General features: G+C 42.6%; 1 protein-coding gene across 4 annotated transcripts in view; it reads right to left on the bottom strand.

The window, feature by feature from the left end:
• Nucleotides 1-310: 310 nt before the first annotated feature.
• The window catches only part of TNIK (TRAF2 and NCK interacting kinase), a 408,265-nt gene continuing 380,601 nt past the window's right edge, over nt 311-27,974 (bottom strand). For all 4 annotated transcript variants that reach the window (XM_024733810.1, XM_024733809.1, XM_024733808.1 and 1 more), the window contains 11 exons: nt 25,950-26,079; nt 20,317-20,481; nt 18,100-18,211; nt 17,130-17,300; nt 15,198-15,341; nt 12,461-12,595; nt 8,971-9,071; nt 6,375-6,524; nt 3,917-4,076; nt 3,536-3,675; nt 311-1,117 (listed from right to left, as the gene is read on the bottom strand). In XM_024733810.1, the coding sequence (XP_024589578.1) occupies nt 1,034-1,117; nt 3,536-3,675; nt 3,917-4,076; nt 6,375-6,524; nt 8,971-9,071; nt 12,461-12,595; nt 15,198-15,341; nt 17,130-17,300; nt 18,100-18,211; nt 20,317-20,481; nt 25,950-26,079 (1,492 nt within the window). In that variant the 3' untranslated portion in view covers nt 311-1,033. The remainder of the gene's footprint in view (nt 1,118-3,535; nt 3,676-3,916; nt 4,077-6,374; nt 6,525-8,970; nt 9,072-12,460; nt 12,596-15,197; nt 15,342-17,129; nt 17,301-18,099; nt 18,212-20,316; nt 20,482-25,949; nt 26,080-27,974) is intronic.

The raw sequence follows: 27,974 nt of genomic DNA on the forward strand, positions 1-27,974 counted from the left end.
GAAAGAACAAAGTCTTAACTCCTAACGAAGCCCAAACAGAGTGACCTCTTAGCTGGGAAGTTTTGTGCATTTGGAAAAAAAAAAGTGTGTGTGTGTATATACATTTTTAGCTTGTTTCCAGAAGCTCTTTCTGTCTGACCCCCTCTGTCATCCCATCTTTTGCCCTGATCTGTTGCATAATCGCTGAGGCAATGTTGTATTATAGAGTCCCTCATTCACTAGAGCCAACTCAACTCAATGGCACTGCTATCCCATTCAACACACTCTGTTCTGTACAGGGCCATATAAAATAGGGCCTGCCAGACTCACAGAAATGGTATTTGATTTTATTAGTCTAAGGCTAGTAGTTTAGCCATTTAAAATCTATTTCCCGAAAGTGGGGAAAACTAGTATTTTTCTTCTCTTTTAAAAATCCATTAGCAGTTGCTATGAAAAAGCAACCTTTTGGGTTCGTGAAGGCAAAAGAGTTCTACAATTACCCCACTATGTAGTTATGGCCTTCAGTGTAAAGAGATAAGGTACATTTATTGTGCTGTCTCTCACCATTCGAAATTGGAAATTTTACAACACATTGTATACTTAAAGCTAGCAGGCAGACAGAATTAAAAACAGACATTTTCTCAGTATGCATTCTTTCCCCATTCTTACAAAGTAAAGGGGTAAAGAAAAAAGGTAAAAAAACGAAACAAAATAAAACTCAAAAACCCACCAGAACACAGCTTAATCATAAGAGCACACAATATTTGTTTCTATCCCTAACTCCGAAGAGCACATGGTCCACCTTTGTCCACAGACAACGCAGCATTCTTGGGGATCTCCTGGAAATTCCTGCCACCTTTTTCTCTCCTTCTCAACCAGGCTGCAACATTGAAAGATGGACTGTACTGGGACGGGTGGAGGGAGAGGAAAAGGGTAAAGTGGTATGGTCAACCAAGCCTTCTGATTCTGCCTCTAGACTGGCATAAGTCCACATGAGTTATGTTCTTTTAAATTAGAAATAACGCCATGAAGATAAGTGCCAAGTGCTCTTCTGTTACCAGTTCATCATGGAATTTCTGTTGAGGGTCATGAAAAACACTTGGCTACTTCCTCCAGATCGCACGGATGCAAAAAATACCTGTTTGAAATTAAAAAGAAGTTAGTTCAACTGCATGGTTTCTTTCCCTCTTTTCTTCAACCGTCCATCCATTTTCTCTCACATGTCCTATCCTTGCCATGTGTCAGCTCTTAAGACTTAATGGCTGGTGTTTATAAAGTGCCTTTTAATTCAGTGCAACCTCTGTAAACATTCCTGCCTTTATTCCTATGAAGGTTACTATGACTGACTGTGGCATTGGCCTTCAGGGACCCAGAAGGGGCTATATCTTGACTTGTTAACAACCCTTTGGGCGCTCACTTTTTACAAGGGAGTTTCGGGCTAGGATAATATGCCTGGATTTCTGGTCTAGGACACAACATGTCCTTTGTTAATTTCTGGAAAGCCACAGGGGCTCCCCTTTTCTCTCCCCTAATAACAAGAGGGCAGACTTTGGGAATGAAGAGAATCCTCTCACATTTCCAAAGTCAAGGGGGAATTTGGGGCCTACTGACTACTATACAACTTCATTTCTCAATTAAGAAAAAAAAGTAAGTGGTTCTGGTCAGAGAGGGTAAGGTGTTTAATGCCTATTCACTTTGGCATTCCAAGAGTTAATGCTTGGTTTCTCTGCTGATGAATGCATATCCTAGGCCAAAGGAGATCATGGCATTAGTAAGGAGAACCACAGTCCATTTGGTCTGGGTCTGCTAAATCATCTCATCAAATGACTGAGAGAAGCGAGCAAAATTTGGGGTACTGCTTGCTTGAGCTGAACATCAGTGAACCACTGCCCAGCAAAATAATATTCTGGGCTGTGGCCCAGTCCTTCAGTCAGCCAACACCAAACTTCGGTCCAAGGCATTTACTTTTGTCATTAGTATAAAGTCTCTGCTACTTCATTCCCACAGTTTCTTCAGAAGAATGCTGTCTCTCCCAACAACTTCTTCGGAAGTTCTGTGGAAATGCTCACCTTTCAGCTAATGCTACATATGTAAGTAAAGCTACTGTTAGGGTCAGTGAATCAAAACGGGGAAGCACAGAGGACCCATGGGAACACAATGAGGGAAAGAAAGGGCTGCTGTTCTCTCCAGGTTCTGTGAGCCCTGGCTCTAAACCTCAGGCCCCAGATGCTGGTGTGGTCCCAGCCTGCTGCTGAGGGTGTGGTCGTGACTTGAAATTGGCTTTCTGGGGTGGGACTTCAATGAACTGGAGTGTGGGTGTCCGTGCCCAGATCGCTCCTAGTCTTATGATTCCCAGAGACTAGGCGGGGGCTGGAATTTTACTAGGGGTCAGGTCTGTTTTCTGGTGTATTCCGATAAGGGCCTGGGACCATCCTTGCCATCCCCAGCTGTTGTCCACCCAGACCACACCAGACCATACCAGGTCAGAGTAGTTGGCTACTCCAGGGCCAGACTAAGACCAGCCTGGCTTCTGGGGAACGGGAGTGAACCAAGAGATGCAGGTCTGTTCAACCTGTCACGTTCTTTTCTATAGATGTTTATGTCTGCTGTTTTGGGGACAGCATTTCTAAGTTGGCCATAGTCCCAAAGGATGAATTCACAAATACAGAAGAGCTTAGCTACTAAAAACTCTGGGATAGTCTACAGGGAGGGCAAGGCAGAAGCAGCACTGCTGCAGAACACGCCTTCTGGGCGACTGATCATGCCAGACGAACACTGCCGATTTCACTGGAAAACAGTCCCCCTATGACACTTCAGAAGAAACATGGCTGGAATGACACAGACATGGCACTAGTTGAGTTTGCGATTGTGCATTCCTTAAGGTATGGGTGACACTTTTAAAAAGTTTATATTTCTACATGTCAAATGTTTTACATTTAAAATCGAATATAATGTGATGGGTTACGTCCCAATAATGATTTTGTGAAACGTCTAAAAGTGGGGTATAAAGTTGACCCACTGTGAGATGACTAATGAGAGGCCGGCTCTTCTAAGTGCTTAGGAGAATTTGGGTTATTTGCTGAGTCATCTTAAGGCCTGCAAGCCACACAAGTTACAAAGAGTTTACAAGAAATTTTTTAGATGTTTTTATGTCTTTTTTTTTTTTTTTGCAGTACGCGGGCCTCTCACTGTTGTGGCCTCTCCCGTTGCGGAGCACAGGCTCCGGACACGCAGGCTCAGCGGCCATGGCTCAAGGGCCCAGCCGCTCCGCGGCATGTGGGATCTTCCCGGACCGGGGCACGAACCCGTGTCCCCTGCATTGGCAGGCGGACTCTCAACCACTGCGCCACCAGGGAAGCCCTTATGTCTTTTTTGATGCGTGAATAATATATTTTGAGGGTTCACATGAATCAAACCAAATAATGCCATTTCAAGATAATATTGATTGTTTAACACAGATGTGATTCAAATCAGTATAAAGGAAAATGAAGGTTTCACAGGTACCTGGTGGTCTCTTAAAATGCAAACACTAATGCAAATGTTGAAACGGATTTACCTTATCATTTCTTTCACATAGAAACTTTAACCTTTGAGCTCGCTTATGCATAAATACTCCATCCAAATGTCCTGTTTCCACTGACCGGATCTCAATAGCTTTCTCGCCCCAGCCCATTATCTGATTGGAATGAATGTAGGCTGTCAAAAGGAATTTCCAAAACTGCATTAAAAACATTAGATGGGCAATAACTCACAGCATCTGTTCACATCTTAACCACAAAAATGACAAACGACTTGAGATAAACAGACAAAGCAAGTCTTACAAGTGTTATTCACAGACTTTTTTTTTTGTGGAATCAAATGGTTGTTTCACATTTCTTGACTTTCGTTTCATTTGGGGGGTGTAACTGCTGAAGGAGATAAGGAATGGTTAACCTACCCACAGACGTGGGCATTTCTCCCCATTGGAGCACCACATCCTTAGTTATCCGGCCGTAGGTGTTTACATACACCCCCTCATCCTCATAGCAAACAAGCATTTCCATTCCATCTGTTTTAGGCAAGATGACAATGGCATGAGGAGTAATATTGCCCTGAATCTAGAAGACAAAGAAAGGCCAGGCATTATTCTTTTAAAAAATAAGACAGTATCTTAGCTATTAATCTCTAAGAATTGCAAAGAAAAAAAAAGAGTTTTTTCTTTTCCCTTTTCCATTTACATTCTAGAGACTGACGTTTTGTTTTGCTTAATTTAACCACCGACCTGTCAAATACCCTGGTAAATACAAACTTAGGCACTAGGTTGAGAATGCAATTTACCTGTTCTAAAAGCAACAACTACAGCTATGGAGCACCTGCCCTGTGCCAAGTGTGGGCCCTTTCCATGTATAACTTCTGGCCTTTAAAACAGCTCCCCATGCTAGATATTTCTGTCTACAGATGAAGCAACTGCACCTCAGAGGGGTTATGTAATTTGACCAAAGCTGCACTAGGATATGGTGGTAGAATTGGGATTTGAGCACATTCCCGTGGACATTGAAAATCTCGTGTTTTCTATCTACTTGCAAAAAAGATGAGGAGAATGCAATCCAGTTGGATCTGATGGAAAGAGCCCAAGTGGGGCCAAAAGGTGGGACCAAAACAGGCTATGAACAGTCAATACAGATAGTTTATCTGGGTGCCTAAATTAGTCCCCTACATACGAACCTTCAAGGTGCGAACTTTCCAAGGTGCGAACGTGTGTTCGCATGTCCAGCATTCACGTGCCTGGTGTACATTGTGACGTGCGTGCATCCTCTACCAGTGGTTGTGCTTTTGTGTACTTTACTTTTACAGTACTGTATAGAGCACACTAGTACAGGATCATTATTTCAAGCCCAGGAGGTCCGGAAGCAAGAGTAAAAGCAGCAGTGATGTAGCTGGTACTGCTAAGGAGTGCCAGCTGTTGTGCTGTACTACTGTACCTCTCAAGGCACTGTACTGCCAGATTAAAAATGTTTTCTTTATTTTTTGTGTTTGTTTTTTATGTATTATTTGTGTGAGAAGTATCATAAACCTATTACAGTACAGTACTATATAGCCGATTGTGTTAGTCGGGTACCTAGGCTAACTTCGCTGGACTTATGAACTAACTAAACTTACGAACTTGCTCTCGGAACGGAACTCGTTCTTATGTAGGGGACTTACTGCAGTCCAAATTAATGGCTTGTTGAGAAAAAATTTAAAAATGACCGTTCACTAAAAAAAAAAAATCATACTATTCAGATAAGTGTAGATTGACTTGTTCTGGGAAAAGAGACGTGGTGTCGCTGCGATCCCCTGGTTGAGAATGTCATGGCCGTCCAGTAGGTACATGGTGGACAGGAATGAGGGGATGGAGGGTGCTGATGGGGACAGCCCGGTCCCCTCACCAACAGCACGGGCTGTGAGTCCTGTGTGCACATACACACACGAGAAAAGCTGTAATGTAACAACCAATGACGTATGTGTGCCGTGCCCCAAAACAACTTTTTTCAATTCTTGTGCTCCTTTGGAGCAAAGTCTTTAAAGTCTCAAAATACCAAACAGTAACAGATTAGGTCTCAGACGTTGTTGACGAATAATTTCTACTGTATGCTAGCCTTGGGACTACACACGTTAGTGGAAACAAAATTTACACTGCATTCATCCTACTACATGAAACCATGGGCAGCACGTCCCTTAAAAGTCACGTTTTAGGCAATGTGTCAGTATAGTAATATTAATAGTACAATTTGCAGGGCCCTGTGCCAACTACTTTAGATGTAGGACCTCACTTAATGCTGACGATAACCCTATGTGATAGGTCCTCTTAGCCCCATTTTACAGATGTGAAAGGTGAGGGTTGGACAGGCTGCCTAATGTGTCCACTATTGTAAAGCGAATACATGCAAGAGCCAGAGCAGGTGCTCCAGGGTGTCTGATTCCGCCACGTGACACTGCCCTCCACTTGAAGAGAGGAACGATAGCAGAAAAAGGATCACTGGACTTCTCCCACATAAAATGAACCAATCTCCTTCAAAAACTAAAGATAGAAGCTCATCTACTATAGTCTTGCTTAAAAAACAGAATCTATGCCCTTGAACAAAAACCACTGTACGTATTTTAATGTAAAATCCAATGAGACAACATGTCCAGTAAATGGCAAATAATTGCTATTACGTGTTACTCAATTTAAAGCAGCCATAAAAATCAGTTAAAGTTACATGTTTTATGACTTAAAAGCCTCATCTATTTAGTGCTATTTAGTGAAGACCATAAGTCCATCTGCTTTATTGATTAGTAAAAGTTAGCATGACCTCCACTAAAAATGCACAAAAACAAATCTATACACACAGGTTGTGGAACAGAGTCTTGACAGTCTGCTTCCAGGAACTTACATGAGATGGTATGTAGATATCATAAGAGTTTCCTGAATCAACATCAATTACATGGAAACCAGTGTGTGAACCAAAAATAACCTTTAATCTTTGACCTTCTTCTACTGTGAGATCAACAAGCAGTGGCTTGTGCTGGAGATCTGCAAAAGACTTTAAAAATCACCCCATGAGTACCCACATCATTCAAAGACGTTACCTTAATAAATTTTTCCTTTAGCCATTTCCTGTGGAAGTTAATGTCTGACTTTCTTAAATTGAAAAGCTAGGAAATCTTTCTTTCAATTTTAGGGCTATTCATATTCTGACTCTGGAAGGAAGAGTCTAGCATCCATTTGTTCCCCTTTTTCTACCCCTTGTGCTCCAGGGCAGCGAAGCTGGTTGACAGTTGTCTGTTTTTATAGTGTCATCATATATTAAAAATTTGGTGGGCTTCCCTAGTGGTGCAGTGGTTGAGGGTCCGCCTGCCGATGCAGGGGATGCGGGTTCGTGCCCCGGTCCGGGGGGATCCCACATGCCGCGGAGCGGCTGGGCCCGTGAGCCATGGCCGCTGAGCCTGCGCGTCCGGAGCCTGTGCTCCGCAACGGGAGAGGCCACAGCAGTGAGAGGCCCGCGTACCGCAAAAAAAAAAAAAAATTGGTGTCTGGGTGCTGCTGTTCTTCCCTGTTTATTTCTGGCCTTTTCCCCAAGAAGAAGGTCCAGTCACCTCTCTGGCCCCTCTCCTTCCCAAGGGACAGCCAGGCCCAGGCATGGCTACTACCTTTTCAGAGACAGACTGGGTGGGCAGGTGGGCCAGCCCTGTGCTCAGCCTGTTCAGGGTTAACAGGCATGCTCTGGTTCTGACTCTCCTGGGTGAGTGAGTACACATCAGGCTGGCGCTTTCTCTAAACTTAACGTTGAGATCTGAGACTTGGGTTTGGGCGATAGAGGACGGTGGGGATGATTCATCTCAAGACTCACGGCTTACGCTGGCTAGCTGGGTTTAAAAGGAAAAGAAAAAAAGAGCTCCAGCCACGTTTATCAGAGTTCTGTGTGTGAGACTCCAGAGTCTAAGCCCCAACTAACTGTCAAGTGTTTCTCTGTTTTCCTCTGCCATTATTTAATCCACACTCCACCTGTATTGGCCTTGAAGTCTGGGCGAGAATCTGTGAAACCACAAGTGCCTCGGCTATCATGTCACCGTCACCTAAGAGACCCCTCCCTCCTTCTCTTTTGCTAACATCATTCTCATATATGGGAGGTTCGAGCCTTATCTCCTTGCCCCACGGGAGGGCTCGACTCCCTGCCGGCTCCAGTCTTCCCTCTTTCTAGGTTGGCCATGGTTTGCTCAACAAAGCATTTTGCAGTCAATCCTGCACTTTGGCTAGTACACTGATGACAGTAACTTCAGAACCGGAACAGGGACAGGATCTTGACTGAAAAGCTTTTGTGAAGAGAGATTTTGGTGGGACAGCAGCACCGCTGTAGCTGTCAGGAGTCATCCCTGAAGTGTTATTACTAACCCAATGCATTCCAAACATTTCTCTCCATAAAAGCGGGGTTAACGAGTGGGGCCCATTTCGCATCTTCCTGAGCACATCACAAATGAACTCCTTGCCCTGCTAAAGGAACAAGATAGAAGCGGGGGTGATTCAGCCCTGAAGAGGGCTTTGTAATGTTCCCAAGGCAGCTTCTGCCCTCACGGGGCATATGTGGCCACAGAAAATATATAAAGGGTCAAAGAAAGATAATAGTCATAAAGGTGGGGAGAAAAAGTGAGGGCCAAGGAGATATAAAGAAAGAGAGAGATGTAGGCAGAGAGTAAGAATGAACAGAAGGTAAATTCACACTGGCTATGGGTAGACTGTGCAGCTCTGAAAACATCAGAGTGCCTGTAAGTACTGGTCCTTCTGGCATTTGGGGGTCAGCTTTCATGATCTGGAGTCAACGGGACCAGCATTTCCCCATCCTACTTCTGTCGAAGCTCATGAGTTATCAAGCCAACCACAGTGGGTACAGACTTAGACAAGATAAAAAATGAAACAGCAATGAAAATTGAAGGATGCAGAGAAACTAGGCCATTTCCATATGTGACTACATTCAGTATTCATTTCAGAGAAGTCCAACAGCAATGGGGATATTCGAGCATCAAGTGAGTTTTAGCGACTTTTCCCCAAAAGGCTTACAAGGATTATAAGATTTAGAGACTCAGTTCAGCCTTCAGATTCAGTGCTGTTTGCTGTCGGTCTGCCTTTTTCAGACGAAATATCAAGAGAGTGCCCTAGTTAGGTGGGTGTATAATAAATCTCATTGCCTAATATCATAATGAATGCTTTGCCTGGTAACCATTCCATGCTAAATGCCACTTAGAGATGACGGTGCATAGACCTGAAATGGAGGAGGGTGTACCCAAATTTTAATTTGACTAATTAACAGTATTTACTAATACCTAGTCTTTACTTTTAGAATAACAAATAAGAGCTCCTACACTTTTAAAAAAGGTTTATTATATACAGAAAAATTGGTACTAGTGTATGTGTAAGTTAACCACTGTTAACTGATGGGAACCTAAACTATACAAAAAAACAAGCCCTTGTTAGGTAATCACATGCCTACTTACCTTAAATGCCATGAACTTATGATATGGTTTAGGAGCCCAAGCATATATCTCCACAGCATTCTTTAAGGCAATCACCAAGAATTTGATCCTTTCATATTTGACTGTAATAGAAAAATTATGAATTAAAATAGTTCATTAATTTATTCAAGTTTTTGTATTAAAGAATGTGTAAACCACTATATATATATATATATATATACACACACACACACACACACATATATATCATCCTGATTGAGGGTAATGCTCTGGTGTGGGATGTTCTCATAGATACAGATTTAACTTCCTTTAATGTACTTGGTTTGCAGGATACCTGGGGCATTTTGCTTCATACTGAAGGCTCTTTTCTTCATCTAAAGATGTAACTGGCTTAGGACTGCCTCTAAGCACTAGGTCTAGATGTGAATTACTTATTGTAAGAAGAATCTGTATAAAAATCCTTCATGTTTCCTTGCCTGGCTTTTATGTTCACCCACATATAAGCAGCTGAGAGCTGGTATGGCAAGATGGTAGAAAAATCAACAAATGGGTAGAGACATAATGGCTGCTGTTCGCTTATTATTTAAATTTGGATTCCAGTTATTAGGAATTCAAAAAGGACCAGTGCCCTTAACATGAGACCCCAGAGAGATCCCTCTCCCTTCCTGCTATGTGACGTTATAGGAAAAAGACCACTGTCTATGACCCAGGAAGCAGGCCCTCACCAGATACTGAATCTGCCACCAACTTGATCTTGGCTCTTCTCAGCCTCTAGAGCTGTGAGAAATAAACTCATGTTGTTTATAAGCCACCCAGTCTGTGGTATTCTGTTATAGCAGCTTGAACAGACTAAGACAGTACACATGGCAGTCTTTTTATTTATAAAATGTTTGAACAAACAGAATATTCTGTGTCCTAAAGAATTTAGCCCAAGATAACTGACCAAATTCTTGTTCTCTGAGCTCTTTTTCTGTAGCATGCCTCTCCTGTTTACTATTCTGTCTTTAATATACTTTCAAATACTTCTTCAGCGATTTATTTCCATATATATATATATATATATTTTTTGCGGTACATGGGCCTCTCACTGTTGTGGCCTCTCCCGTTGCAGAGCACAGGCTCCGGATGCACAGGCCCAGTGGCCATGGCTCACGGGCCCAGCTGCTCCGCGGCATGTGGGATCTTCCCGGACCGGGGCACGAACCCGTGTCCCCTGCATCGGCAGGCAGACTCTCAACCACTGAGCCACCAGGGAAGCCCTCCATATTTCTAAATGACGTGCTGATAATGTTATTTACAACTTTTTTCAGCTGTAGATATTACCTACTGACTCTGGAGAATGGAAGGGTCTAGTCTCTAATAGCAATCTCCTCTCTCTAGATCTCTCTTTCAAACGTACACATCTCTTCCTCCCCACACCTCCAATATAGTTATATTTACAAGTTTTGGTTAAGTCAATATCCTGTGTTTAAATCATTATTGTTCATAGATGAGGCATGTAGTATACCATTATTATAATTCCTTTCTTGCTTTCAAATTTTTTTCACTTCCTTATTTTCTATGTATCTATCTCTAAGCACATGGAAACTTTCTGTTAGTGCTGTCAGTATAGTCAAATATGGCAGGTAATCTATTAGTAACATTTTATTTTTCTTGTAGGTACCTCTTCCTGAACCCTCCATTGTCCCACTTTGCCTGGACTAATTTCTTTCTCCTTCTCTGTCTCTCTCTCTATATATACACATCCTGCTTGTTCTGTTTCTCTGGAGAGCCCTGGCTAATACAGATGGGTTATAAAATACTAAGTGAAAAAAATTTTTCTGTTAAAACTTTGAAAGCCTTGCTCCATTGTCTTTTTTCTTTTCTCTTGGCTGTGCTGCACGGCATGTGGGATTTTAGTTCCCTGACCAGGGATCAAACCCTTGCCACCTGCAGTGGGAGCGTGGAGTTTTAACCACTGGACTGCCAGGGAAGTCCCCTCCATTGTCTTCTAACCTTCTAGTACTGCTGTAAGTCCCAGGCCACCTAATTCTGTGTCTATTACATGTAAACTGTTTATTTATTTACTTATAATTTGAAACCTTTAAGAGCCTTCTCATTTCCTGGGTACTGAAATATCATGTTGCTATGTCCTCTTGTGAGTCGTTTTTCATTCATTATACTAGGTACTCAGTGAATCTTTTTAATTTGAGATTTTGAGGTCTTAATTCTAGAAACTTTTCTTGTATTCTTTCTTTGATGCTTTCTTCCCCTTCCACTTCTTAATCTTTTTCCTAAAACTCACGTAACTTATGTTTTGAACCACTTGGACTGAAACTTTTGTTTTCTTACCTATTCTCTCTTTTTTCTTCTCTTTTCATTCTACTTTCTAGGACATTTCTCATGTTTGTCTTTCGACCCTTCTACTGCATTTTTTATTCCTGCCAATATATTTTAATTTCCAAGATTTTTTTCTTGGTCTCTGAATGACAGTCTCCAACCCTGTTCCATCTTTTTAAAAAAAACAACACCTATTCTTCTTTTATGGAAACAGTATTTCTAATCTCTCTGAAGTTATTATATTGATAGTTTCTTTTAAAAATTTTTTGTTCCACTCCTCATTATCCTTGTTTCCTCTAAAGTCCCTTCTTTCTGTTTAAGTTTCCTTCCCATTAGTGGATTTTCCCACTGTCTGCTCTAGTGGGCTTATCGACTGATGGGTTTCGCTTTTAAGGTGGTTAGATAGCATGCTCTTTTCACGGCATTTCAAATATTAGTATCTCAACATCTTTTCTTGCTGGCCATTTAGTTTCTCCAAAGACCATCTTTCAATCTCTTGCTTGGGAGTATAAGCATGGCTGGCAACATTTGGGGTGCTAAACAGGGGAAGGAGGTGTCTGTGTGTGTATCAATGTGTCCTTATAATTCAATATTCCCCATCAACAGATTGGCTGTGCCCACCTTTCATCTTTTGGTGCTGTCAGGGAGGGTGGCTGCCTGACTGGGTTCTGGAGGATTTGCTGTTCATCAACTTTCCAACAATCCTCCCATTTTCGATCCCACCCTCCACCTCCACCTCAGATACACCTGGGACCTCAGGTCCTGGCCCTTTCTGAGTGCTGTTGAGTGACTGGATTGATTTTGATGACTTTCCTCACAGCAGATTTCCTGGTCAGCTAGTTCTGCTCCTCGTCGTCTAACAATTCTTGTTCAATTTTGTTGACATCTCTTATCTGTTTTCTCTTCTCCTGGTCCCTTTGTCCTTGTAGGTTTACAGCACTTTTATTTCTTCATGGTTATTTTAATGGGTCTTTGGGAGCGAGTTCAAACTGGAGCCTAAGACTTTATTCTGAAAGCATTCTTTGAACTTCATCAATCTAACTTTTGGGGGAAATAACGCAAGTATATTTAAGGTTCCAGCAGTGTCTTAAACTGGTCACAAATGCATCATCAATATCTGATGGAAAACAACTAAATGAAACTTAACTGAATAATTTGGATTGAGCAAACAATTCCATGTCTTGAGACTTACCAACTTTGTAATGTATACAGCCTTCCAAGTCCCCAACAGTGATCCAGCCTTGTTTCTTTTCTACTTCTGGGTCATTGTGTAATATTCTGTTTCTTAACCATGAAAGATAGTAAACTCGTAGCTTATTCTTCTTTCCTGTTGAAGTAATAGAACTTTAATTTCAAGGCCCTGAGACAGCTTTTTCTCTCAATCCTTCTCCATCTCCATTTTATTGTATTTATTTTTATTTACACTTGTGTGTGTGTCTGTGTATGTGTGAAGGCACAATAACCAGTGTCTCCAGCATCATCAAAGTATTGTCTCTGCCAGAACTTACGATCAAAACAGGTCCAAGTGTTTTGGGCAAATAACCATTGCATAATTTGTCTTTACCTTCTGGTGCTTTCTATTTGAGCAAGGTGCTCTTATTCTCTCCTCCCCGTGCAAAGGGCAGTGTCTGCTCAGTAAGACCTAATTCTGTAACGGAATGGTTGATCAGTGTTCCAAAACATTCCAGATCTAATTACATGAAGGAGTTCTGACAACTGGACATTTTAGCATACTCATGTGTGACTACCTTCTACCCAACAGCATATGTTAATGCAGAGCCCCCCTTACTCGCCTCCTCTATTACTTTAAAGATGACAGCTGGTAGTAGTTTCATTTTACCAAACAGAAAAAGGAATTTCTTAAGGAGATATGAGAAACAAGTTCAATGACGGCAATCAGGGCTCAGAAAATAACCCTTGGACATGTTTACAGTGCTGAGATCCCTGAAAGGAGTGTCAAACAAAAAGAAGAATGGAGAAAAAGATGTATACTTGGAAAAAAACCCACAAAAGTTCCCTTTGGTAAATGATGGGAAAGAGATCATGGACTAAAGAATTCTTACTATGATAAGGAAACATCTTAAAAACATTGAGGTGTTTTAAATTGAGGAGCAAAATTTAATATATTGAGATTATCTGAGTACCAGATAAGAAGATGTCCCTTGGGGTGGCTTTTCCTAAGTGATCAGTAATTTAAGCCTGTGGGTTATACTTCTTGGGTACTTATTTTCCTTTCACTTCTCTTAGGTGTCAAAAAATGTTCCATATTTTGCAGCTGTGATATGTACCAGAAGAAAAGAATTCATTAAAGCATTGCACACTGGATTTGACAGGAGAGTACATTTATAACCTAAATTAAGGGAACCATGTGCAGTTACTATTCCTTTTTATAACCAGAAGCCTTGAATATGCATTGATTTCTATAGCGAGGATGGGCAGGAGGGCTGGTGCTTTCTCCTCTCTGTGCCAACACAGATCCGAGGGCAGTTCAATAAAATTTGGCTTCTGTTTTCATTTTCTTCTTTCCCTACCTATGCACCTCATGATAATAGGAAATGGTTACACTTTTAAAAATGGGATGTGTCACTAACAACATAATGAAGTCTGAACATGGATTTTCTGATATCATTTCCACTTTTGGTAGGTGACTGGCAGATGTACGGTTTTAAATTTGATTTGGGGGTGTTGCAATCAAGAACGCATTACCCAGAATAAAGGAGTACACTGAATTAAACTCAAATGATAATATAAGAAGAATTTACTTGGCGAACCCTTATTTGGGGAGAATAAAAAGAGATGAAACTGAGCATTCAATGGACAGGCAAAAGAGGAAATTGTAGCATCAAATAAGGGCCTTTTCTCAAAACAGAAGTACAGCTGAAGAGTTAAACTTTATTCAAGGTTCAACCCAAGAGGAGCCCTATGTTTCTCTTTGCAAAACAATGGCTGGTTCTCAAACTTGGCTACACAGTGGAGACACCTCAGGAGCCATGAAAGCTTCTGAGACCTGGGCCACACTCCCAGATTCTGACCCGTTAGTCTGGAGTGCATCCTGGAGTTTTCACACCTCCTCAGGTGGTTCTAATGTGCAGGGGTACTCTCGGTTTCATACTGGATGGGATAGGAGGGGAAAAGAGGGGTATTATTTATTAAACTCCTTCAAACACCATCCGAAACAAAAAACTTTCAAGAACGTAGACTCCTTCAGGTTACATTTTGAACTTGTCAGTAGTAAGGTCTTCACTTTTGTCTCTTTTTTTTTAAGCTCTTTTTGAGAAGTGGAAAGCTGCAGAGGGTGGCAATGATTCCTACCTTCCAATCTCCTTGCAGACTCAATCACCCAATGGGCCAGCTGCACTTGCTAAAATGTCAGTGAACTATGAACTAAAGCAGTTCTTATAAGAAAAGAGACCAGAGAAATTTCTGCTTACAAAATTTCTCACTCCCAGAAGCTTGCATTTATTTTTAATTTTTTTAATTTAATTTAATTTTAATTTTTATATAGCAGGTTCTTATTAGTTATCTATTTTATACATATTAGCGTATATATGTCAATCCCAATCTCCCAATTCATCCAGAAGTCTACATTTTTATATTCTCCATCTGAGAGTAGATGGCAGTGACTGGAGTACAGACACCTTAAAAGGATCCTTGCTGAGTCCCAGCAGAGGGTGAAGGCCCATATGTACATAGCCGTGGTGGTATGTCTCTGTCTGATTCAGATTTCAGGCAGAGGTGAGAGACTTCCCTTTGAAGGTCAGAATCTCTGGAGTTACAAAACGTGGGTGATGTCATTCTGGTCCTACTGCCATAATTTATCGTGCTGCTCGTCGGCTGGGAAGGGCAGAGCTTACTATTCCTTCAGAAGTGAGGTGATCACCTTTCCCACCTGTGCAGACCTGGAGGACTTGGTCATCCCAGCAACATACCTGATATCGTCACGAGGACATTCAGTCCCTCTAGCACATCCATCTGCTGAAATCGCCTCCGGTTGATCAGATTATAAACTTTGCCTTGCCCGCTGCGGTCCAAAAGCATCAGGCCATTTTCAGTTCCCACCAGGAGGTTTACACCTGCAAATTTAAGAAGCATCCCAAGACTGACTCTTATGGACTTTACTCTTCCGCATCCAGGGTCCCTTTAAAACCTAAGAAACTGTGACTTGTAAATATAAACTAATGGGCAAGCAGGTACTACCGTAGGGAGTGTAGAAGTAGTAGCTCTGAGACAGTAATTAAATCACTGTCCCTCTGGTAATGAAATTAGTTTTCTTTTATAAAGTAGTAGCAGCAATCATTACATGTAGCCCTTTACTACCTAAAATAGAGTTCTCAAGAGAAGCCTGAGGCACAGATGTGACGCTAGTTCCTTTCCTGTAACACCCACCCTTTTCTTGGCTCTCTCTATAAATCACACCTCGAGACTTCCCCAAGGTTCACCCCACTCCTATTCATGCAGTGATTTCTAGCCTACCCACCTTCTACATATAATAGAGTGCCCCATTTCCATACTCTTGGAAGAAAAGCCCTTCTTCGTTCTCACACCAGAGCTTAATTTACATCCCACACCTTAAGGTTCTGCTCTTTGTTAGGGAAATGACAAGCCAATTCAAGTGCAGGTATTAATAGCCCAAGAGTCACAGAAATATTGACTGTAAGGCAGGGGTCCCCAATTCCCCGCCCCCCCGCGGAAAAACTGTCTTCCACGAAACCGGTCCCTGGTGCCAAAAAGGTTGTGGACTGCTGCTGTAAGGGACTCCTCAGGCATCGAACTCTAGTCCAGCCCACCTCCCATGCAGTAATTCCTATTACAAAAACTCTGGTAGGTAAGTGGTCTTGTCTGGATGGCTACAATCTTGAAAATTCATCTCTAGGCAAATAAACACCCCTGACTCCCAACATACACACAGACACGTGCACACATTGTGAGTTCAGCGGTGCAATGGCCTATATTTAGGAACGGGTAACTTTTCCACCTCTTTTGCTTACTGCACATCTGTCTTCTAAGTAACGTGAAAGTCTGCTCTTTCAACCACATGTTAGTCAATATGAAACAGGGTTACCTTGTTGCCTTCTAATAGTCTCTTCTCCAGAGGACAGAGCCTTACTCCCCTGAAATGGTGTCCAGGCTCTGTGCTCACCCCTGCTAACAACTCAAATGCCCTTGCCCTTATAAAATTGTGGTGCTTCAAACTAGGTGTAGTATTTTAGATGGGCGCAAATGAGCCATGTCCTTCCTTGATCTGTATGTCATGTTTATGGTAGCACAGACCAGGATTTTGACAGAATCTCATCACACCTATACTGAGTCTGAGGTCAGCTAAAATCTTTTTCACAAGAACTGCAGGTTGATGTTTTGAACTAAAAGGGAAGGCTCTTCATTTGTTGTCCTTTTCAAGTTTTATCTTGCTACTACTACTGGTATGGCCTTTGGCGATTCACTAAAATATTCTGTGCTGCTTTTTCGACTGTCACATGGAGGTCACGCCATTATTGCCCTTGCAGAATGTTGTATGGATCACAGAGACAGGACGTGGGGCACATCGCACAGTGCTGGGCACGGAGTGGGCATACATTAAGTGGTAGTTAGTTCTGTTGTTGGCTTTAGCCCATCACTGTTATGTGACAAGGTCACTCTGAATCTCATTGCTATCCTGGGTATCAGTTCTTTCTAAATATAAAATTGTATCAGTTAGGGTATCAGTGCTTTCTAAATATAAAATTGCTCTTGGTCTCTCTTGAGGCCGAGACAGTCCCAAATCGGGTCTCTAACACCCATGATTCAATCAGCACTCTTCTGATAGTAAGATTCCTGTTTGAGGGTCAATTCATTCATGAATGGTAAAAAAAGCACCAACTTACCCCACAGAGCTGCACAGAGTATTTCTGAGTTGAATCGCTTCTTGTATTTTCTGATTTCTGGTGTGTCGCTATGAGGCCGAATGTTGGTTGGGTTTACGTTTACCACTGAAATCTTTCTTGCTTCATTTAGTTTGGCCTGTTCTTGCCTAAGAAGTTCGCTAGTAAACAGAGCTTTGAGAAAAAGAATCAGAGAAGTCAGTGGCATCTTAAAATATAACCAATGGAGATATGGAAAAGGGGCTTCAAATAACTATGATTTCTCCTTGTTTAGTGTGCATTATGATAAAGGCAAAGAAACACCGAAACTATAAATATTTTACACTTTTTTAGTAGAATCAAGTATGTCATTCATAAAAGCAGTGTTTTATCTGTTAGTAAAACAGGCTTATAGACACTACTTGAGTAGTTTAGGGAATTCATATTCATCTCATAAAATTAAACACACCATCCTCATCTCCTGTAATATATGCAGGACAGATTAACTTTTTGAAATTCCACATTAGCAACTGACACACTGGCCTAAGTTGAGTCTGATTAGTGAGTTGCAGAATTCTAGAGAGCAAGACTGTCCTCTCAATCAGCCAGACTTTTGAAGTGGGAAGCACACACCTAGAACTCAACACAACTCAACAGGCATTTATCTTGTCTACTGCGTGCACGGCACTGTACCCAGAAACTGCTTCTGAGAAATGTGGGGTGAGTTTGGAGATCTCTGAGGAACAGCTTTTCCTAGGGCCCCTGGACACCTCTGGGTTCCTACCAGAATCAAAATAGAAGAGATGAAAAAAAAATAGAAAGAACTTTGTTTGAGGAATCCTATTAAAAAAAAAAAGTAATAAAAAGTCTTCCCTTTAAGACAGGGCCTAAGCAGTTAATGGCTTAACTATTGAACTCCTAATTCATTTTTTATCAGGTCATATCAGAAAGGAAAACCAAGCTGTTTCTAAAACATCGGGGCCTTCTAGCTTACCGGCAGCTGACGTTTCCTCATCCTCTTCGTCTGCATCAGTGGGAGACGTCTGGTACACTCTGGGGTCCACAAAGGGGGTGAAGGAGGCTTTGGTGCTGCTTCCCATGCCATACTAATCAATAAGCAAGAAGATTCAGAAGAGCAGATAGATAAATACTGTAGCAACAAATGACGCTCATAATACTTTGCTGGGGCTTTAAAATTATTAGAGACTCTTCAAACCATCCAACTGTTCACACTCTGACCCCCAAGTCAAAGTGTGTGCTTCTCTCTCCAGCTTCTACTGATACTGGTCCCTCACTAACCATTATGTCTTTGCAGGGTTTCGTTAATCATCAGGCTGCAAGAATTGTAGTGAGCAAATTATATTATGGACCATAGGTAGCACCTTCATATCTGGTAAGATGGCTGTAGTGACAGAGCCTATTTCTCCCTTGAACTAAAAGCAATCTCCTACTGACCAAATGGCTTTAAGAAAAGCTGACGCAAATTGGCAGTAAACTAAGCATAGCTACACAGCATCCTTCATCCTGAACACATGATCAACCAAAGACTCCCTCTTGGGGCCTTTGGGGCCTTCCATGCTGGCCTGGTGATGCAGGGGGATTGGTGTTGGCTCAAGAAGCCTTACAATCTGCAATTCAGGGACAATTTCATCCAGGGAATGAAGATTTTTCCTTTCCATGATAGTTTCCTCAAAAGGATACTTATATGCCCTATGTGGGAACTTCACGAAGATAACTAGGTTTGCAGGCAATACACCTTAAGGGCTTACTTAAAAAATAATCTCAAGGGCTTAGAGAGCACAATTAAGATATGAATTCAGAACTAAACTAGGGAACAGTAAACTATCAAGGCTTCATGTCCCAATATTCCATTTTTGAGTTTTGTCAAAGGAGCTTCAATAACCATCTCCCAATTTTGTCTGTCATCTCCACTCCTACTTACACTCAAGTCCTTTTAATATTATAAACAGATCTGCACTCAGTATAAGAAGCATCTTTTGGGGGGATAAATGTCTTTAAGTTTTAATTTTTTTAGTTTTTTTTTCAGGTTTTTATTTAAAAATAAAACCAGTATCCCAAGACCCCTAAACACATAAGGAGAAAACCACAAAGGCCCAATCTGACTTTAATGCAATATTTCCCCTTCATGTTATGAAATCAAAACAATTTCATCCTCCATAAGGTAGGACTACCCCTCCCAAACAGAGCACTTTCCCAGACATTCTCTCCTTTGATCTTCAGAAGTCTATGAAGGAGGTGTGCAAGTATTGACATTCCCACTTAGAGCTGGGGAAGCAGCAGAATGTAGAGTAGGGTCTGACCGCATGGAGTCCTCCTTGGTACCCAAAGTCAGGCAGAAAACAACTGTCCACAGTGCACGAAACTATAACAGTGCTCTACGTTCTTTTCCTTGCGGCAAAGTTCACCTGCTCTATAGCTTTAGAATCCAAATGGTGCATCATAAAACCTCAGTGCGTGGACAACCTCAAACACAGCGTTATAAACTGCATGCATTATAAACACATGTAGGGCCTATGTGTGATTCAAAGGACTATTTACGAAACATGACCAAGCACTGTGATCTCATCCGAATGGTCAAGCTCGGTCAACGACATCTACAAGCACTTCCCGGCAGATTGTTTATTCTGGCTTTCTTTCCCCAGACTCTTTTCTGTGTAGGAAAGATAATATCCCACTTCTCCCTTTCTTGTGCGATTTGGAGTTTAGGAAGATGAACACTTTGAGAACGTACCTATTTTTATTTTTCATAAACAAATCATTTCAACCTTATTTCACCTAAGTCAAACTTAGTTTGACTAAATTAATGTAACTATGAACCTCAACTATTGGCCTTGGAATCTCTATAGGTTGAAGTTTCCTCTCCTGGTCTGGGAGATAGGAGGTCCCGGTTCTGGTCCCAGCTCTGTCACAAAACAGCTGTGTGCCTTTAGGCAAGGCACTTAACCTCTCTGAGCCTCACTATTTGCTTCTGTAAAAACAGGCTTTGGTCCAGATGCTACCTGAGAACTTTTCACTGCTCTACTTTTAGGATTTGGTCCATTTGATCATATGCATAAGTAGTGACACAGTAAAATAAAACCCAACCAAACACGCTTCTGGGAGCTTGGCAAAGCCTCCTTCTTGAGGGGCCCACTGTCTCAGAACCCCCTGCCGGAGGACAGAGCTGTTGTGGCTATTGCCCAGCACCTACTTCAGTCCCAGAGTCCATCTCCTGGGGGTGGGTGGAGACGCGCCCCAGGCCCTCAGTGGGGGTCCCCGCAGGGGAATGGCTCTGCTGCACCAGGTCCGGGAGGTTGATGTGGCCGGCGAAGCCATTGCTGTCACTATGGCCAGATCGCTTCTTCTCTCCAGACGTCTGAGGGGGCACAACACATGGCGGCCGTTAGAGAGGGAAGGCAAAGGCCACAGAGCGATGTCACCCCTCACACAGCACAGCTGCGGTGGCCTGCAAACCGTCCCACTGGGGAGTGGGAAGATATTCAGATTTCTATTTTATCTAAGAAAATAAGAAAAAAGTTAAGCTTTGCTAATATTTAGCACATGGATTGACGCTGGGGCCTTATGCTCCTGCATGAAGGGCAGTCAGGGGTCACATACGATGAAGAGGTGCCCTGTGGGAAGACAGGAATGCCGCGGGTGGAGGGGCACTACGGGGGCTGTGCATTGTGTGCGTGTGTGCTGTGCCCACACACCAGGTCACATCACCAGGTTACAAAGACACAAACCCACAAAACAGAAACATCACCTAAAATATCGCTGAAAAGAAGCAGTAGGATGAGATGTAACACTAATAATTCACGCCCAGTGTACTCCAAGAAAATGCAGAGATGATTCCCAAATCACAGGGTTCTTTGTCAGTCACGAGGTCAAACCAATGATTAACTAATCATATCTGATGAGAGTTACAAAGAAAACATGGAAATGATCTAAAGATTATTTGAAAATGTGGGTTTACATTCACTATCACTAATGTCGAATCTCTCGGTAAGCAACTATGGTGGCTTGTGCCAGGAGCTGGTTAAAAAAAAAAAAAAAAAGAAGTTATCATGACTGACAAAGTATCTGAAATATTGTTTATGGCATCCTTTTTCTCCCCCCAACAAATATTATCTCATTTATTAATTGTGGCTCAGAGACGTTAAATAAGCAGTCTAAGATCACACAGCCCAAGGTGGTGAAGGCAGCAGAGCCCGGGAGTGTGCCTGCGTTGGCTGGACGCCACTGCCTGCTCCAGAAGCTCGAGTTGGGCAAGCAGGGGCAGGAACCCAGTCCCCAGGCCCCGCGGCCCTTCCTCCAGAGCCATCCAGGCCCTTGAGGAATCTGTGCCCTGGGCAAAGCCTTCCTCTGAGGTTTGGGAGCGAGGGAGAGACTCTGGGCCACTAAGTCAGCTGGGTCAGCCCTCCCCTAGGGGCCAATCCCTCCCACCTCGGGTCGGGTCCTCGCACCCATCCCCAGAGCCCACCTCTCCCCTCCCTTCCCCTTCCAGGATCTCCTCCAGGCGGCCACCAGAGTCAGCATAAACTGAACTGTGGAGGGAAGCCTATAGCATTCCTTTTTAATGTCCTTTAAAGGTATTTTATAAAGTATATAATGTTAGTGCAGTAGGACAAATGCATAATTTGTAAACAAATAAATACACTGTGTTACGTGGCAGTCCCTGAAATTCTTACTGATAAGGTTGCATGACCTAACACGTTGGAAATCATTGCCATGGAGAGCAAATCCTCCTCTCGAAGATGCTAGGGACCGACATACAGAATTAAAAGAAAATCCTGCTCCCCAAAAGCCAGTGCCCATACTGTAGTCCTGGCTAGTATTGCACTTTCTGATTTCACATTTATATGACTGGCTCACTGAGGTTTCTTACAGCAGACCTGATTAAGTAACGATTCCCTCTTTGCCTTTTCTCTTTTTCATTCACTTGCCCAACATTTCTGAGTGTCTACTAAGTGTGAAGCATTTTGCTGAACATGAAGGAATCAATCAGAAGCAACGCAGACACACTCCCTGCCTTGCTTGGGGCTGGCATGGCTATAAGGCTTCGTGCTGTTTCTCTGACCACCTCACTGGCCTGGCTTCTTCCTTCCGGAGCCTGTCCTGGTCTTGCAGTTAGAGCTCTGCACCTGCCTCTGGCTGGAAGTGAAAGGAGGCACTTTTTGGGGAAAGATGAAACAGACTCCCAAGTTCCTGAACGGGTGCATGTAATTGATGTTACTAGGAAGTTTGAGAAATAGCTGGCTAGCCTTGGCGCCTTCTGTGTTTCTGGGCACAATACTTCTGGCCCACGACTGTCCAGGAGAGGGGCATGTTCTGGACTCATTTTGTCACAGTGCTCATCGGAACATTTCATCTTCTAAATTACATTTAAGGGGTTCAGCCCTAATTTATTGTATTATCCCCTATTTTATGTGTACCGGGCAGCTTCTCCCACCTTCTTACTTCTGTTCAAATACTGAAAAGCTTTTACCATTTCCCTCCAACTTTCCAGTAGCATAGATCGCACATTGTCTCTTTAGAGTTTTGTGGTCTCTCTTGTATCAGCAGTGTTCTGCCTCAAGCCAAAAATTAATGCAGACACAGTGGTTATCAAAGAAAGACCTGAAGAGCCTCAGAAGGGAAATGGCCCAGAGAGTGAGAAACTTGAAGGGATTCAGCAGTGACCCCTGAATCTTCCCACTTCTGAGTCATCACCCTTTTGTTCATTCAACCAGCACACTCTAGAATTAAATACCTTCCGTGTGCCATTCTGCTGGGAACACAAAGATAAATGAACAGCAGCTCTGTCCTCTATGATCTCATCAACAGAGCCCCGAAGAGCTCTACGATCTTCATGCCCTCACCAGTCCCATGGCGGTGGGCACTTGGATGTTCTGAGTATCAGTAAATGCTGGGTATCGTGCTGAACACCTTAGGTTCATCTCCTCACAATTCCACCGGGGGCTAGCTTATAGTATCCCCATTTTACAGATGGAAAAGCTTCAGTGTAAAGAATTCAATTAACCTGCCCCATGTGGCATGGGTTGTAAGTCGTGAAATCAGGGTCTGAACCAAGGCTGTCTGGAAGCAGAGCCCAGCTCTGGTGGCTGCTGTCCTATGTGGCTCCACTCTCAGCCACAGCTGATTGACTGGTCCAGGAGTGGACACCTGAGCCAAGCACGATCAGATTCCCATTGGAATTTCCAGTTAGGCCTGAGAGATACTGGTCAGCCTCTGCTGGGCAGCTGAACTGGGATGTGGTGAACGCCTTGCAATTGGGAGGGTGGGTATGGAGACGTGAGAGCACGTGCTTGAGGGGGAAGAGGAAGCTGGTGTGTGGACAGAGAGAACAAGGGAGAAAGTGGAGGAAACAGAGATGAGGGTAAGGAGAGACAGGCAGTGAGGGAGCCAGAGATCTGCACACGAGAAGCTGCCTGAGCTCCCAATCCCTTTTCAGTTTCTGGTTCCAACCCTATACAAGGTCCCAACTGGGCTTCTGCCTTTCGATTCCTTCTAGGAAACACCTCTGAATCTCTGATACCTACCCCGCCATTTTTTCTTAATTTGTTGTTAAGTGGGTTCTTTTTACTAGTACTTGTAACCGAAAGAGCCTTCGTGACGGTAAGCTAGTATCCTCGTTCAGTGGGTGGACAGACCCTGGAGAGATACCAGTTGGGCAATGAGGAAGGTGTTATGGACAGAGGCCCATGGAGTCCCAGAAGAGGCTTCAAGGAGGAAGGGAAGCTGAGCCAGACCCCCAGGGGTCTTCTGGGTGAAGAGTGGGCTGCAGTGGGGGAGGCAGAGGAGCTCTTCCAGGAGATGGGTCCCTGTGGACAAAGTGGTAGATGACAGCTGGTGTGGTATATTCTAGAAGGAGAGTAAAGAAAGGTCCTGTGGGGCTGTAGGAGGGGGAAAGGTGGAACCATAGGGGCACGGGTGTGCACTACAAGGGGGATTGCCTCTGACAAGACCATGGGTAGGAGAGCCAGCGTGCCCCTACAGAAGCATCTGGTCTTCTCCAACAAGAAGTACGAGTTAAGTGACTCTCCTCGATGTTCATCTTGGGGAACTGAAACATAAAGAGTTTTTACTTTCTTATCCTTTTGTCATACTTTAATTTGTATTTATCTTTTTAATACACATACTTTTAATGGCTTTCAAGTCAGGCTGTTACTTTAAAAGCCCACATTTGTAAAAAGAACACTTTAGAAATTGAGAGGACAAAATGACTTTAGGGCCCGCAATAGATCACATTCATATATGACACTGCTGAATGCAGTTTTCAAGGTGATTGACTGTGGTCATAGGGTATTGGAATGCTTTAAACAATATGGAGCCATTTGGATGTGGCTGGCAACTGAACTCCAAATGTGACTCCAAATATCCATGTCAAGGTATTGACTCTGTCCTAAAGACTCAAGCAAATTTAAAACCACATTAGAAACTGGAGTCCTTTTATTTGGAGTCAGACAGTAACTCGTTCCAGAACATTTCCCCTCATGTTTTCCCAAGTGGCAAGGTCTAGTGAGAGAAGCCCTCTACACTTGCACTGAAAGTATCCATTCACCGTGCTGGGAGATTTATATGCCAGCATGACACAATGTCAACTTCAGCAGCCAAGTCCATTTTTCATTTCGGGCTTCCGTGAAAGGACTCTTTAAAGTCTACTTGAAAGATTCGGCAAGGCCATAAAACGAAATTCTAGCAAGTTGCTTTGTGAACTAGTCTTCCAGTTATAGCTCTACTGCCCATTATTATTTCAAAGGCCTTATTCATCTCAAAACTACAGTTCCTTTCTTTCTAACAAAAATGAGATGCCCTCTGCCTTTTTGGAGAGCAAAGCCTATTACTGTTTTCCAATCTACCCTAGCTGAGGAAGGGGAATGACAGATGATATACGTTTGTGTTTCAGAAGGAAGAGTGGGAAGCGATATCAAGTAAAAGGAGAGCTTGACGCTATGGAGAGGGTGTAAGAAAATAGGTAACATTTATTGGATGCTTAGATGCATTAACTCATTTAATCCCCTCAATCCGCTTGTGAGTCATATACTATCACTTATGAAATTTTATAGATGACAAAATTGTTGCAGGGAGAGGTCAAGTAACTTTTGCCCAATGTCACCAGACATTACTTTCCTTCCTAGAAAAGACCTGCTTGCACGGTGATGATGAAGTGAAAAAGAAGAAAAGACGGATTCTAATGTGTCCAGGCCCTTCTTATCGGCACAGGTACAATGGGGAAGTGGTGCATGTTGGAGGGACAGGTGCAAGGGAATGTGTGCCCCCTGCCCCCAGATGATGTTCCTAGAGTTTAAAAAGACAAAATTCCTCAAAGTGCTCAGGTGCATTTTTAAGTACATCTTCGGATTTCTTTGTTCTTCCACCAGTACAGCTTAATAGTCTTTAATGTTAATTTAACTAGATAAGATGATATCACCATTTCTTGGAACTACCGAGCATTTTCTACATAAAATCCACAAGGATAAAACCTCGGATGGGGAGGAGAAGACATAACAAGGCCACTGATGTTATTTGGATAGACCATTCATTTCTGTTTTCCTGTGGTAGGAAACATCTGGGTTTGCCAGTCTTATATCCTCAGGCTCAAATGCTATATTCCGATTTGCATAGCTTCCACTGAAGGATCTGGACAAATGTGATTAAGCTCAGAAGGATGCAGGAAAGAAGGAAGACAATTAAAATCACTCAACCATTTAGAAACACGGGTCCTTCTCCCTCCCCCCACCGCATTCCCTAAAATACAAGCAGTAAGCATCCTCTGTGAAAGCTCTAATATAAAAACCAATTAAGAAATGCACTTCTTCTACAGTTTTTATACCAACTTACTTCTCTTATCATCAAGGTCCCTTCTCTTGAAATACTGCTGCTGAAAGTGTCTGCGTGAGAGGTCTCCAGCCCGTGCGTGCCGACCATTCCCACATTGTACGGCTCAGCACTCCCGGGGGCTCCTGTGGGTCTGAAATGGGAAGCAACAACATTCAGGACAGTGTATGTTTAGGGAACATCTGTTTCCTGTCCACAGTAATATTTTTTATTGTAGTGAAATATACACAACATGAAATTTACCATTTTAAGTGTAAAGGTCAGTGGCCTGAAGTACATTCCACTTTCACCTTTAATGCTGCACGGATGCTTGAACTGAGGTCCCACTTCTGCAGCGTCCCCTCTGGACCTACTCTCCACTCGGCAGCCAGCGTGAGCAACCCGGCTCTGCATGATCTCTAAGCCCTCCCTACCCTGTCTTTGACCAGCAGGCGCCCTGAATTTTTCACATGCTGTTCCCTCTGCCTGGAACGCTCTCTCTCACCCTGGCTCTTGGCTGGTTCCCTCTCATTTACCTGATTTTATCTTATCTGATACTTTCCCTGAGAAGCCTTCTCTCACCACGCATCAGTGCCTTATCCCACTAGCCCCTCTTCTTTCTCTTCATCCTTTTTCCTTAATAGTTCCCATTGCAATTTGTAATTCTTTATCTTTTTGACTCTTTTAACTTTTCTATTCTCTCTCATTAGAACAGATGCTTGTGAGGGCAGAATTATTGTCTCTTTGTTCATCCTTGTATACCTAGTACCCAGCATAGAGCTTGGCACAGAGTAGGAGTATAAAAAATAATCATTTCATAAGTGGGTTTTACACTATTTAGAGAGAAGAATATCAATTAAGGGCATTCTGGTATACCAGGCACCCATTAACGAGGCTGTTTAACTCAAGAGTGTCCAGTGCTTTCTAAAACCTCTGTAATCACACCACACTGTGGTATATTTATTTCCACTTTGTCTCTTGCTCTTGTGTTTAAGATACAGTGGGAGAAGGCAATAGGATCTTGACATCTCTGCCCTGAGAGCAGAGAATGAGGGTTGCTGTGGCCCTTGGCAGAGCACAGCACCGTGGGAAACTGAGGACCAGGCGGGCAATGCGGCCCACCTGCAGGACTTCAGTTTTCAATGGTGGACCTATTGTTACCCTACTGTGCAGCCAACTCTCTTGTAAAGTGGGTTTTTTTAAAAATAGGAAAGGCACCAGGGTTTGTTTCTCTCAGGTGTATTAATTACATCTTTTACCATTTTGTTCTTTTCTTTTAATGGCTTCTCATACATTAAAAAAGCATCTCTGAAGAGAAATACTATATGATATCACTTATATGTGGAATCTAAAATACGACAGAAATGAATCTATATTCGTACGAAACGGAAATAGACTCACAGACCTAGAGAAGAGACTTGTGGATGCCAAGGGGGAGGGAGTGGGGGAGGGATGGACTGGGAGTTTGGAGTTAACAGAGGCAAACTATTACATATAGAATGGATAAACAACAAGGTCCCACTATATAGCACAGGGAACTGTATTCAATATCCTGGGATAAACCATATGGAAAAGAATAGAAAAAAGAATGTATATATATGTATAACTGAGTCACTTTGCTGTACAGCAGAAATTAGCACAACATTGTAAATCAACTATACTTCAATAAAAGATAAATTTAAGAAAGTAAAAAAAAATGTACATTCCCACCAACAGTGCAAGAAGGTTACCTTTTCTCCACACCCTCTCCAGTATTTATTGTTTGTAGATTTTTTTGTTGTTGTTTGTAGATTTTTTGATGATGGCCATTCTGACTGGTGTAAGGTGACACCTTATTGTAGATTTTAAAATTTTTAAATTAAAATAAAATTTTTAAAACATCTTTACTGGAGTATAATTGCTTTACAATGGTGTGTTAGTTTCTGCTGTATATTGTTGTTTTTATTTCCATTTCTCTAAGAGGTGGGTCAAAAAGGATCTTGCAGTGATTGAATTGATACAGCCACTATGGAGAACAGTATGGAGGTTCCTTAAAGAACTGAAAATAGA

This window comes from Neophocaena asiaeorientalis, unplaced genomic scaffold (genome assembly GCF_003031525.2).
Source record: "Neophocaena asiaeorientalis asiaeorientalis breed wild unplaced genomic scaffold, Neophocaena_asiaeorientalis_V1.1 scaffold280, whole genome shotgun sequence".
Taxonomy (NCBI): domain Eukaryota; kingdom Metazoa; phylum Chordata; class Mammalia; order Artiodactyla; family Phocoenidae; genus Neophocaena; species Neophocaena asiaeorientalis.